At 38.8% G+C, this 15,017-nt stretch overlaps 1 protein-coding gene across 2 annotated transcripts in view; it reads right to left on the reverse strand.

Moving 5' to 3' along the window:
- Nucleotides 1-672: 672 nt before the first annotated feature.
- The window catches only part of LOC126370576 (limbic system-associated membrane protein-like), a 189,368-nt gene continuing 175,023 nt past the window's right edge, over nt 673-15,017 (reverse strand). For both annotated transcript variants that reach the window (XM_050015522.1, XM_050015523.1), the window contains exons 7-10: nt 8,114-8,252; nt 6,130-6,278; nt 4,164-4,214; nt 673-3,044 (exon numbers count right to left, since the gene is read on the reverse strand). In XM_050015522.1, coding sequence (XP_049871479.1) covers nt 2,926-3,044; nt 4,164-4,214; nt 6,130-6,278; nt 8,114-8,252 — 458 coding nt within the window. In that variant the 3' untranslated portion in view covers nt 673-2,925. The remainder of the gene's footprint in view (nt 3,045-4,163; nt 4,215-6,129; nt 6,279-8,113; nt 8,253-15,017) is intronic.

The raw sequence follows: 15,017 nt of genomic DNA on the forward strand, positions 1-15,017 counted from the left end.
TGGTAACACTTACGTCACCAAAGGGCTAACAATAGCGGCTTGCCATAGGATTGAGCATACCTGGTCTTCTTATACCATGGGTACATCCATAGCAAGATGAACTACACGCTTCACCGAGCTTTCTGTTAGGTATGGTAGGTGATGAACATTATCGCGTCGTCTATAATAAGCGATCCAACTTTATAAATTAATAACTCATTGGTGCAAGTCGAGTACTTTAGAACACAGTGCGCCCCGGATGAGAAGCTAGTCGGTGACATACAGGACCACAGTGATAGTTTATATACAGGGTGTTAGTGACATCGTAACGAATACTAAACGGGATGATTCAGACCATGATTCTAAGTTTATATCAAGTGGAATTTTTCGTCGCAAAATTCACATTTTTTTTAATTATTTTCAATTCTATACTTTTGCGATGGAAAATTCCACTTGATATTAACTCAGAATAATGAGCTGAACCATCCCTCCCAGTATTCGTTACGATGTCACTTACACCCCGTACAAGTACATACAGGTAGCCATACAACTAGGCATCGGTGTTAGTAACACCGTAACGATGGTCATAATGAGTGGGATGGTTTAGACCATGATTCTGAGTTGATATCAAGTGGAATTTCCTATCGGAAAATTCATAAAAAAAATTGTATTTTTTAAAATTATTTTCTGTTCCATACTTTTGCGACGGAAAATTCCACTTAATATGAACTCAAAATCAAAAATCAAAAAATGTTCGTTACGATGTCACTAACACCCTGTATTTACTGTAGAATACAATTGTCAACTAAATGTTATGTGGTCTGGTTGAGCCGTTTATAAGTCCTCATTACTTAAATAGATTATTAGATTGAAAGCAGGATGGAAATATATAGAGGAGTAAAGCCAAGTGGACCTGATAATGACAATCGACAATGACAGTGATAAAAAGTGGCTGTGACGTACGGACGAACAGACAGACATGACGAATCCACAAGGGTTCCGTTTCTGCCATTTGGCTACGGAACCCTAAAAATGTGTGGGACATGACACTTTAAGTCACCTTATGTCAATCCTATGCCTTTTTAACACTGTACTGCCACTTTCGAGTGTCACTATTGTTTGAAACTTGGCTAAGGCCCTGAGCTAAGGCCCAAGAAAATGCACTGCTCTTACAGCTTTTATTCCTATCAAGATGGCTATAGAGGTATATTATCTACTCGTAAAATGACGTATACAAGGTGTTAGTGACATCGTGATATTAACTCAGAAACATGAGTTGAATTCAAGTCAAGTTAATGGCAAGTAGAATTATGAGTATCAGTCACAAAATCCATCTATACTTTTACGATGATAAATTGCACCATAACGAATACTGAGGGGGATAATACAGACCAAGATTCTGAGTTGATATCAAGTGAAATTTCCTGTCCTAAATGTCATGAAGATTTTAGTATTTTTGCGACAGAAAATTCAACTCAGAATCATGGTCTGAATTATACCTCACTGTTTTCGTTACGATATCACTATCACCATGTATAAGCTCATTGAAAGACTCACTAACTAAGAATTCGTCTTCTTTTGCTACCGTGCGGGTTGTGAGTTGGATGACTAACCTTATCAAACCTCACCACCAACCTAATCAGCGTTATTATTGAGCCGCCAAAGGCGCCTGACGTGACTCAAGTAACGAGTAAGTACGAATGAACGGACGCAATTCGTAATGTGTCATTAAGAGAATATAATAAACAGCCTATGTACGTCCCACTGTGTGTAGGACACAGACCTCCCTTCAATCAATCAGAGGGGGTTTGAAGAATAAGAAAGAAAACTAACAAGTTGCTCAATATTACATAAACTTCAACTAATAATGGTGTACTTCTTTATTAGCCATAAATTCAGATACAATACTTTTTTATTTTTGTACATTTCCATTATTCGGTGGTAACGTTTAGATAGGTATCTGTGTGCCAATTGGCAAAAGCCTCCCCCAGTCTATTCGACTCCTCTTTGCATATAGCCGTCCAGGTTCCGCCACTCTGTCGTCCTCCCAGCGTCGGAATGGCCTTCCTCGGTTTCTTTTGCCATCTCTTGGGTAATTGTGTACTTACTGCAACGTTATTTACAAAGTCGTATTGTGTTTACTGTACCTTTTGTCAACATAGAAACAGAACAAGGCATCTTTCGTTTAGTTTATGATGCATAAAGTTGATTTTAGTGCTGCATAAATATTTCTTGAATAGGATGTCATTGAACCATGTTTTAGTAGTATGTACATTCGCAATTATAAAGTGACAAATTGATATAATTTCGAACCGATATTTTAACAAAGTTTTACAAGAAACAGAATCAATTGTTAAACGTAATTATCATGGATATACTTTTTGAAGGTCAATTTAACATTAAATTGAATCTACGTCATTTCAATAGATGTTATGTATAAAATCATGTATGTTATTTTAAGGTACCAGCATCATCTTTAATTCTGGATCCTTATTTGACTGGACTTTTCTATTCATCATCATCATTGTTAGCTGGAAATTGTCCACTGCTGGACATAGGCGTCCCCCAAAGCTCGCCATAATGACCGATCCTCTGCTACCCGCATCCAGCGTTTTCCCGGGATCTTCAGAAGGTCATCGGTCCACCTTGTGAGGGGCCTGCCCATGCTGTGTTTTCTGGTCTGCGGTCGCCATTCGAGAACCTTACCGTCCCATCAGCCGTCCGTTCTACAAGCGATGTATCTCACCCACTGCCACTTTAGTATAGCAATTGTGTGGCCCATATCGGTGACTTTGGTTCATCTGCTGATCTCCTCGTTCCTGTTTCGATCACTTTCACCAACAACGAATGAATTTTACTCAAAATTTTATTTAAAAGGCAAACTTTAATTACTTTATCATAATTGTTACTCAATTATAATTCTATTTCGTTCTCTAGTTACAAATACTAATATTTCATAATAATAATTAACGTTATCACTAAAATCTTAACAAAATTAGAACTCGATAGCGGCATAGGATCTCCTCTGTTGAATGCAGTATTCTTAGCGGTTCCATCCGTAAGACCTTTAAAAAAACAGAAACTTGATATCAGAATCATGGTCTGAGTCACCCCCTCAGTATTCGTTACGATGTCACTAATACCCTGTAAAAAGAAGGTGTACTTTTTTTCTAGAACATTCCATTCCTGCAAAATGACCTTTACTTTTTTAAGATGAAAAACCCTCCAGTATTTAGCAATATCAAAATTGTGGACCGCCCAGTAAGCAATTTAACATGCTCGTTTTGTCAGTGACCACACAGCTTCTGAGGGTTTTTATTAAGCTGGGGACTAAGCAGGCCTTATTTCATGCACTGTTTCACTGTGACCTGTAAGATGTACTGTAATTGAAAAAAAGTAAACTGTGAAATGAAAACTCCTTTGAGATTTTGTCTACCTAAATACATATTCTGATGATTTTAGGTATATCTATTATGAAAATGTTACCGTTCTTCTTATCGTGTGGGTTGAGAGGTGGATGACCAACCCTGTCAACCCTGGTATCAGGATTATTATTGAGCCGCCCAAGGGCCCTGGAGTGGCTCAAAGAACGACTACTTACTTACATCAGTAAGTAGTAACCGGGACCAACGGCTTAACGTGCCTTCCGAAGCACGGATCATCTTACTTCTGGACAATCAGGTGATCAGTCTGCAATATCCTAACCAAACTAGGGATCACAAAGGGATATTTTGTGATTTGCTCCACCGGGATTCGAACCCGGGACCTCCGGATCGTGAGCACAACGCTCAACCACTGGACCACGAAGGCCGTTAATGTTACCCTAATGAATGAAGATATATGATAATTATACAGTTTCTTGAGCATCTTATAAAACACCCGACCTAGATTGGAACCTCATTCATATAATAACAATAATTATAATGCCTTTAATGAGGAAAAGGGGCTAGGGGTAGAGGGGGTGTGGGATGAATAGTCTAAGGTCTCACGCAAAGAAATTGTACCGGGAGCAATAATAATTCAGGTACGGGATTTTTTGTCATATTCAATTATGTATGCCAAATTCAAACCCTAAGAGGATAAAAAGAAATAACACAGATTGTGTGAAACTTCTATAATTTCAATAGCAGGGTTTCATGCGAACAAAGCCGCGGGAAACAGCTAGTTATTAAAAAAGTACTTACCGCCGACGTTCGCCTCTTCCGCTGACTGCGAACTTGGGTAGAGTTTTATTTCTGTAAATATAAAAAAAAAATACATTTTAAATGTAAATTATTTTCAATTTGATATTTTATAACCATCAATCCGCACTGGGCCCGCGTGATGGTTTAAGGCCCGATCTCCCTATCAATCCATAGGGAAGGCCCGTGCCCCAGCAGTGGGGACGTTAATGGGCTGATGATGATGATGATGATGATGAATTGTAACAGGTTCCAGACACTGACTATTAGCAGAAAGTACGACAACACCCCGACTGTCGAAGGCTTCTGTTGCAGAAGTGGCTTTCACAGCCATGAATAAAGTACACGACTTCGAGACAATGACTGTGATGATAATTCACATATGTACAATCATGAGCAATAAATCATGTACCCACTTTAGGACCCTGTCGCACTATCATATTATTTAAAGAGACTTACGGTATAAAATGTCAAACAGTTAATGTGACATGGTTTCAAAGTGTATACATATTAGAGGTAGTACTCGTAACCGTAGCTACCTATACCGTGGGCGCGTATAAGTCTCTTAAAAAATGGAATCTGTACGAATAAAGCTGTTTACGCTAAATAGAATCGTGATCTCGTCTCTAAAAGATCGTTTTTACATATTTCTTCAAGAATCCTGAAAAAGATAACAGGGAATATTTCTCGCTCCTTTACTAGATGAACTCGAGAAAGCTTATCTTGGCATGATAAATAGCTGAGATTTTTGTCTCTACCTTCTAACGCTTTTGCTTGTACACTGTGATAAGATGTAGCGGAATAGAGTCATTATTTTTCGTACAAAAGCGGGCATTTCTACTTAGAATCATACCTAACTAGGAAACTATGGCAAATGTGGTTGTTCTGTTAACAAATTGTACGATGTAGTTGCGCGATTTTGGTGTTCTAAGACATGCTCGCCCCGAAGACAGACTATTTCGATTGAATTTTCTCTTTGTGAAATTTGGAAAAGTATCAATTCGTCTCATCTTATAATAAAAAGTCCTGCAAACAAGCTATTCGGGTATACATATGCAGTGTTTCAATGAATCTTACTTTCTCAGTCGGTGAAGCAAGTCCATTCCAATTACGGTTGGACGAATCCAATTCAAAACTCAAATAGCAAATCCGCGGGCAAACTAAAATGAATGGATCACAAAAACGATACCGTCGACATTATTCGGGTGGCTAACTTTAGTTTTCAGTTACCAGTTAGTCTGTTACTGTTATTTTTTTTTATTTGACGAGATAACTCCAACCGGGTCTGCATGACAACCGCGCCGCGCGCGGCGCGAATTATATTGAGCACATCGACCAATAAACGATACGAATGCTATCTACGTAGATGGACGTCAAACGGGTATTGGTCGAAGGCCTCGATATAATTCGCGCCGCGCGCGGCGCGGTTACCGTGCAGAGCCTACAGCTATTTGTATATTTCTAGGATATGAGATAACTTTTTATTTAAATTCCACCGTCGGTTTTCGCGAAACCGCACAAAAATAGCATCCAACCTGTAATTGTACAGGTGGCTTCACTGAAAAAAAAAGGCTTATTTCTAAGGAGTTTTCTAGAAAAGTTGCCGAACCGTGTTGCAAATACGTATATATTATGTAGATAGCATAAGTTCGTTTATACAAATTAAGATGTTATGGCTGTTAAAATAAAGTGCAATATCGTTTATACAGTGTCGTTTCACGTCGCACTTGTGCCAAGATGCGCCGCGGTTTTTTACAGAGATTGGTTGTAATTTGTTATACGAGGTCTATGGGTGACTTGCAGTTTGTATGCAGCCCATCTGCAGCTCATAATGACATAAATAATATCTACATAATAACACGTCTTATAATTTGATTACATGCATAACTTAAACCAGTCCTACCAACGTTACCCCGCTAACTCTCATCACAATACTGTCACATCAGACGAAAGCTTGCAAGCCACTTACCATAAAGCCTGAGGGTGCCCTCACTCTTGCCTAAAGAGTTGGTGCTGACACAATTGTAGGTGCCAATATCACCTCGCGCAAAATTCCATATAGTAAGCTTCATTTGGACCCTGTATGAAGAGCGCTCTTCGGTGATGGAGTATTTTGGCCTGGAAAATGAAATTATTGTCAAAGACATTTTAAATCAGTGAGTGTGAAAATCGGAGTTGTGTACATATCAATAAAATCTAAAGCATTGGAAACTTTATCCGTTTAATAAGTCTACTGCTGACTACATACGCTGAGATTTTGGTTTATCTGGTATAATGAGTTATGAGGGTTCAAATATCGACGATTTTGATTTGATTTGACGAAAAGTTATGAGAAAAGGTAGGTAGTGCCATGTCCTTGCTATTCGCTTTACTAGTCTTGGCGAGGGCACTCCCGTGCCCCCAGATGCAAAACAAAAATATTTTTCCATGTACTAGAGTCGAGGGGTCGTCATTACCCACGCAGTTATGATTGCCCCTCATAACAATGGACTCAAGAGGGATTCAATCGCCCTCACAAACTCTGGTCTTTATCTGGCATGAAAACAGGTTTGTAGTCAGGAATTCTATAACCTTAACAGAAAAATATTCATAAGACTATTGAGGGGGATGATTCCGCTCATGATTCCGAGTTAATATCGAGTGGATATTTCCGTCGCAAAATCCAATTCATAATTTTTTTTAATTCTTCTTCTTCTTATCGTGTGGGTTGTGACGTGACGTACCAACCTCATCATTCATCATCATGTCATTTTTTTTAATTAGAAAATAGTTTAGACACGTCAGAAAACCTGGCCGTGATGAACAGCTCCAAATGTCTTCTGAATCACAGATCATCTTACTTTCGGACAATCGGGTGGTCAGCCTGCAGTGTCCTAACCAATCTAGGGAACATAAAGTTATTTTTGTAATAATATGTCCTCACCGGAATTCGAACTGGGCTTTCAGAATCATAAGCCCAACCCTCAACAACTGGTCCACCAAGGCCAAAGGAGGCACTAAAGTCACAATGATTAGTGATGTAGGTAATAGAAAACAGTCATGAAATCAGAAATGATACTAAATGCTACCCTGGTCCTCGTTTACAGTCACGTACGAGCCAAAGTTGCTCGAAACAATGAATGTCCCGTATTGGAATGTAAGCTCTGAGGAATGTTACGAGTAGCTAGGTTTGGACACAACAGATAAGATAATAATCTTGTTAATTCTTGTTTTTTTTTTTATGCTTATCGGTGCGAAGTGCTATTAAAAACCTGTGATTTATGCAGGCTGTTAGTGACAGTCATCATAACGAAAACTTTGAGGGATGTTTCAGACCATGAGTAGTTATCAAGTGGAAGTTTCCGTCGAACTGAAAATAATGAAAAAAAACACAAAAATTTCATGATTTTTCCGACAGGGAAGATATCAACCCAGAATCATGGTCTGAATCATCCCCCTCAGTATTTGTTACGGTGTCATTAGTACGGGTGTTAGCACCCATACGCACTTGTTTGGCTACCTGTTCGTACTAGTACGGGTTGTAAGTGACATCGTAACAAATACTGAGGGAGGTGATTCAGCTCATTATTTTGAGTTAATATCAATTGGAATTTTCCATTGCAAAAGTATAGAATTGAAATTAATTGAAACAAATATTAATTTTGCGAAGGCAAATTCCACTTGATATTAACTCAGAATCATGGTCTGAATCATCCCCCTCGGTATTCGATACGTTGTCACTAACACCCTGTATATAAACTATCACTGTGGTCCTGTGTGTCACCGACTAGCTTCTCATCCGGGGCGCACCGTGTTCTAAAGTAGGTACTCGACTTGCACCAATGAGTTATTAATTTATAAAGTTGGCTCGCTTATTATATAAAATATTATGATGATAATGAAATTATGTTATAATTTCTGTCCGTACCCTGTCATGTTTATTACAGAAATAGATCAGATTTGTAAACACTTACCCATTAAGAAGCATTTCTCCTCTATTTCTCAACCAGTAATTGATAGTGTTAGGATGAGCCTCTATAGTGCATTCTAAGACCACATCGGTTCCCAATGGAGCTCCGAGCAGTTGGTTTGGCACTATCACTGTCGGTGGAACTGTGGACAAAATATTCTTTTTAGTTCTTAGGCATCCACCAAACATCGTAGATCGTACACCAAACGTCGAAATTCGGCAACGCACTAAAGTCGAAGATGTAAGTGTACGAATCGCTAGGCTTAAGTGGAAATGGGCAGGACACTTGGCAAGACGGAAAGACAACAGATGTACTAAGGCTGTTACTGAATGGTGGCCAAGGGATGGTCTGCGATATCGAGGTAAACCGCCATTCCGGTGGCCGGACGACATTGTGAGGTACACCGGAAAGCAATAGATGAGACTTGCACAGGACCGGAAAGGATAGCGTGAAAGAAAGGAGGCCTATACCCATCATTGGGTGGACACAGGCGGAGTAGATAGATAGATTGTTATTTTATTGAGCTGGCAATGAAAATTATAGAATGTGTGCAAATCCCAGGCGTGCCGTAAAAACTTGCCTAAGAATTTCCTCTCAGATGTCTCACAACATGAGAAAATCTATCATCATCATCTTCTCTGCGCTATCCCGTTCATCTCGGGACCCGCTTACCTGACCGGAAGATTTGACACGAATCATAAATAAATAAAAGAACCAGAACACATACGAAATAATTACATAAAATCTACTTTTCAATTTTACTTTTACCAAAATATTCTAGTAGGTAGGTGTAAGTTTTTGCTCTGAGCCCGAAATAAATCGGAATGAAGCTATTGTCCTAATCTCGTATTAAGCTGAGTCCACATTTTCTTCGTAAAAATCTCGTGATATTTCCTCAGGTTCTTTATTTACGGAGACATAATTAACTAAGGTAAGGTAGGTAAGGTTAAATGAAGGGTGCTCGCATTTCACGCGTCGCGTAGTCGACGGAGCAACGGTCAGGTTAGACCTTTTCTTGCTTAATCCTCCTCCACGTAAATGAGTGTTATTCTCTCTGTTTATCTCCTTCTCTGTACAGTTTTGAAAAAAAAAATACTCAAGGAGATTTATTTACAATTTAGTAATATATATTAGTAAACAAATGTTGTTGACAAGAAGAACAACAAAAGAAAACAAATACGACTCCTGCTAAAACAGAATTAAATTTTGGATGATAAAAACGAGTAATTAAATCACATAACTATTTGAACATAAAATAAAATATTGCAAAGCATCACGCCTGTGTCCCCAAAGGGGAAGGCAGAAATATAGAGTGATTGAACCACTCCTCGACAGCTGTTTTAGATCCATATCAAACACCAATAGCAACCCAAGAATCTATTTGAAATATACAAATAAAATAATTTTATGTTTAATTATTATTAGGTATACTTAATGCTGTTTTATTTGTATATGGGCGTTAATATATAGAAATTAGTATATATACCGTATCTGTAGCGAATGTCACTTAGATTCCAATGCCTAAAATATCCTAAAAGCCAGTTACTTCGGTGATCCATCCATTTGGGTCGGAATTAGCGGAAGATTGCGCAAGAAACCAAATCACTTTACCAATAGGGAAAATCCACGAAAAATTGCAAATTACCCGCCAGTCGTCGTATTGAGACCTGTCTAAATGCATTAAAACGGAACACTCAGTGCGCTGATCCACGGGATTCCAAATAAATTGGCCAACCCGATGAAATTCGTAGAATAGGGTAAAATATTTCACTAATGGAGATTTTTTTTTCTTCAGCAAAAAACAGAAAACAAATCATTACCCCATTATTTATACTTCGTGAATCAGTGGTTGAGCGTTGTGCTCACGGTCCGGAAGTCTCGGGTTCGAATTCCGTTGGGGACAAATTACAAAAATAACTTTGTGATCCCTAGTTTGGTTAGGACATTACAGGCTGATCACCTGACTGTTCAAAGTAAGATGATCCGTGCTTCGGAAAGCACGTTAAGCCGTTGGTCCCGGTTATTACTTGCTAATGTATGTACGTAGTCGATACATGAGTCATGTCAGGGGCCTATGGCGGCTTAGTAATAACCAGGGTTGATGGGGTTGGTAATCCACCTCACAACACACACCATAGAAGAAGAATATTACCTTCACTCTATCGGATTCTTAGAATTACCCTTCCCATTATCATTGGAATTTCTCAGTCGTAGTTCAAAGTAATTACCTATTTTGTTTGTTCAATCTAATATTTTGAAAATATAATTACGAATAATAAGATCAATATGTCGCCTCTGTCCTTTTATTTCTGCCAAGATCAGCTAAAGAAATATTGCATTAAAATACTTATTACATTCGATGATTTACAAAAGTATATTATAGTAGTGTATTTGTAAAAGTATTTGGTGGATATCCCAACTATTTGCACAAAGCGCTTCGCATCGTCCTTCATTATGCGTTCTGCTAAGGAGTGGAATTCTCTGCCGTCTTCTGTATTTCCGAATGCATATAACCCGGGTGTTTTCAAGGCCAGAGTGGACAGGCACCTTCTGGGCGAGCTCGCTCCACCTTAGGCCTCGTCAATGCCTTCAGGCAAGTCTGAGGCCAAGAGCAAACTCATCAAAGGTAAAAAAAAGTATATCAAGACAACAACCAAACAAATACTATGGAATAATCAATCAACCCATGATATAAAATTTACCTTCAATTATTTCGCTGACTCACAACAACGTAATTAGGAACACGACTAAAATTATAGTTTAATAACATCCATAACTGTTATTTAATTACTAGTAGCACGTAAATATAGGCTAGGATTCAGAAACGAGCGATATACGAGTGATATATCAGGTCATTTGATACAACATACATAAACTCACGCCTATTTCCCACCGGGGTAAGCAGAGACTATAGAATTCCATTTGCTTCGATTCTGACACACTTCTCTTGCTTCCTCCACATTCATCAATCGCTTCATACACGCACGCCGGTTCAGAGTAGATCGTACTAAAACTTTTCTGAGGACATCTCCAATTTGGTTAATATAAGTCCTTATAGGTCTTCCTCTGTCAGCCCTACCATCAACTTTCGCTTTATATACCGCTTTCTCAATTATATTAATATCATCTTTCATCCACTTTACGTATCCAAACCAACCTAACAACAACAAATACAAATAATATTTATGATACTAATGTACTCGTAGTGGAGGGTTTCAGCTTCTAACTTGCCAGGGATAGGTCCGGTATTGATGGTTTTTTCTTTTGTAGGGGTTGTTTTTATATCATTTAATCAGAAACAAATAAATATTTCCATCAACTAAAAAAAAATGGTTTTTTTTTATTCCGACGAAAAATAGATTTAAAGTAAGTACTTTTCTGATTCTGCACAGACACGGCTTCCGATTAGTAGCACTAAACCGTTTTTTCGTCTGTCCGTTTGTCTATGAGAGGGTCCCAAAGTAAAAAAAAAACATTACATGTATGGGGCCCCCCTTCATTTTTTCGTTTTCTTATTTTTTATTACTTGTTGTTATATCCGCTATAATATCTGTGCAAATTTCAACGCGGTATCAAATATGGTTCAAAAGATACAGCCTTTTGACACACAAACGGACAGATGGAAAAACGGTTTAGGGCTACTAATCGGATGCCGTCTTTATACGGAATCAGGAAAGTCTATTAAATCCACCTTTTTGTTTGAATAAAAAAAAACAGACTTTTTTATAATATAAACAACTGCCTCCACAAAATAATAAAACACCACCCACAAAAAATAACATCAAAATAGGATAATAAATAATAATCATCATCATCAGCCCGTTAACGTCCCCACTGCTGGGGCACGGGCCTTCCCTATGGATGGATAGGGAGATCGGGCCTTAAACCATCACGCGGGCCCAGTGCGGATTGATGGTTATTAACGACTGCTAATACAGCCGGGACCAACGGCTTAACGTGCCTTCCGAAGCACAGAGGAGCTCGAGATGAAAACTATTTTTTTTTGTGGTTCGCCCATCCTATGACCGGCCTTTGCCGAAGTTGCTTAACTTCAACAATCGCAGACCGAACGCATTAGTTAGGAAGCTTCGGCTTTATTGACTCCACTAATGATATATTTTCACTAGTAATACAAAGGTCTCTAATGGAAGTGTGTGTTAGCTAGAAACTTTCACAAAGGTCAAATTGTACATAAACTGCCTATATACGTCCCACTGCTGGGCACAGGCCTCTCCTCAATCAACCGGAGGGGGTATGGAGCATACTCCACCACGCTGCTCCACTGCGGGTTGGTGGAGGTGTTTTTACGGCTAATAGCCGGGACCAACGGCGTAACGTGCCCTCCGAAGCACGAAATCATCTTACTTTTTCGGACAATCAGGTGATTCAAGCCTGAAAAGTCCTTACCAAACAAAGGACAGTCTCACAAAGTGATTTCGACAATGTCCCCATCGGGAATCGAACCCGGACCTCCAGATCGTGAGCCTAACGCTCTAACCACTAGACCACGGAGGCTGTTGAAAAGATGCAAATATTAGACCCCTTTTTGGCCGGTTAAATAATACGGGCCAATGAATTCGCACGATTGTTCTTTCGTCCATCAAATCGGGATTTGGTTAGCGGTTAGAGTGCGAAAGGCAATGTTCTGATAAACCAATGTCTGATCCTTGCCTACCCTGAGCCAATGAGTCGTATAATTCACTACACCCTTCACCGCTCCTAGGATTTCAATTCCGCTTGTGAACGGAAGAATTTAATGTTACTTGGCGCGTAAGTTCCGATATTGGATTGTTAAAGCGCGGAAGCTCTGAGATATTTAATCTTTTGAATACGCATTTTTTCGCTTCAATAGTTTTTATGGAAAATAGCAAAAGTAGTATTTATTATAAAGGCTTTACGTTCCAAGAAATCTTTGGTATGGACAATTTGTCGTTATATTGTGGAATAGGTACCTACAAAGGAATATAAATAGGTTTTCAAGTCTTGGTCATTGGACGGCCTTGGTCAATACCAAGTTTGGCTGCATTTTACAAATAGATTGGTTTATTTTGATGACAATGGTGCAATACCTGTAAACACCATCTAATATTATTTTAAGTTATATCTGTCATTTTCTTATCCGTCGAAAAGGAAAGGGACGGGTAATCAACAAGCATTATATTTATGGAACACACGTCAATTTTAAGCACAAGTCTAAAACAACCCTATAAAAATTTTGCATTGGCTAACCCGACAGAATTAAGTTAGTAGCACACGTCAAACAGTTTGCATATCAGCGAGATACCTTTTTGATTCGCCCGGGTTATTTATTTATTTACTCATTCTTCCTGAAATTAAGAGCTGTCAATCATGCGTCCCTTTCTTTTTCGGTGGATAAGAAAATGACAGGTATAACTTAAAGCAAAATTAGAAGATGTCTGCAGGAATCGGGGCCATTCTTACTTGCTGATAAGTGAAGATGATTTTCTAGTAACAAAAATAATTTTATTCAGCACGTTTTTGGGATTACAGACTTGAGTAATAAAGTGTTAAGTCAGTCTGTCTGTCATCACATCTCTAACAATGACGTATTTATCCCGGTCACATTTCCTGAATATTCTCGAGATTCAAGCAAATGATTTGGGTGCTAAACATTCCGAGCATATATGGGATCTCTACATCAGCTTACGAAGGCTCAGGAACCAATGACAGGGAAGAGTCAATTATACGCAAGAGCTCGATTCGGCGTTATCACAGATTTGGCGCGTGGTGTAAGCGGTTCAAGTCAGTCGGCATTTTACACTGGTATCAGGGTTAGGTACTACATTGAATCGCCATAGACAAGGCTCATATAACGAGTACATACTTAAGTAAATAGTAGCTGGGACCGACAACATTATAAACACGTTGTTAGTGACGTCATGACGAAAACGTTGGGAGATGATTTGATATCAAGCGATTTTTTCAGTCGCAAAAGTGTGGAACTGAAAATAATTACAAATTACACAAATATTTCCTGAATTTTCCGACAGGAAATTCCACTTGCTATCAACTCAGAATCATATACAGTATCCCCACAGTAGGTATTCGTTACGGTGTCAATAAGACCTCACCATCACATGTCTACTTGTATGGGTACTTGTAAAACTGAGGGGGGTGATTCAGCTCATTATTTTGAGTAGGTATATAATTGAAAATAATTTAAGAAACAAAAAATCTTGAGTGCGGCGGACACTTTATATTTACTCAGAATCAGGGGCGGAATCATCCCCCTCATTATTCCTTACGTCACTAACACCCTGTATACCTCTCACTGCTAGGCACATGCCTCCCCTCAAGCAACGGGAGGGGTATAGAGCTTACTCCACCATGCTGGTCCACTGTGGGTTGGTGAAAATTTTACGGCTAATAGCCTAGACGAACGGGTTAACGTGGCCTCCGCCGCACGAAATCATCCTACGTTTTCGTACAATAGGTTGTACCCATGTTAACCATGACATTAGAAATTTAAACGAAGGGAAATCTGGACAGCGCCATCTATATTCTTTTTAGGGAGCGGAGCTTGAAAAGTCCCTCACTGTAGTAAGTGTTGACAATTGTAACATAAAAATACCTTTTAAAAAAATGTTTTAAAAAATATGAATTCCTTACTGTTTAATTATTTTTTATTCATCGATCTATCTCTTTTTGTCGGACGAGTTTGTAACCATTGTAATAACTTAAAGTGATATATATGCGAAGTAGCAAAACAATCAAAACATCTTAACAGTAAGACTCTCTTATGACTTGCACAAGCCCATAAGGAACGCAGACAGTAGGAAGGAGGAATAATCGTCTACTAATTGTATTGGCGTCAGAGGTGAGAGCGCCTTTGATTCCGATGTTTTGTTTCTTGATGAATTCCGTGTTGCAATTAATTGAAGAAGTT

This window comes from Pectinophora gossypiella, chromosome 11 (genome assembly GCF_024362695.1).
Source record: "Pectinophora gossypiella chromosome 11, ilPecGoss1.1, whole genome shotgun sequence".
Classification (NCBI taxonomy): Eukaryota; Metazoa; Arthropoda; class Insecta; order Lepidoptera; family Gelechiidae; genus Pectinophora; species Pectinophora gossypiella.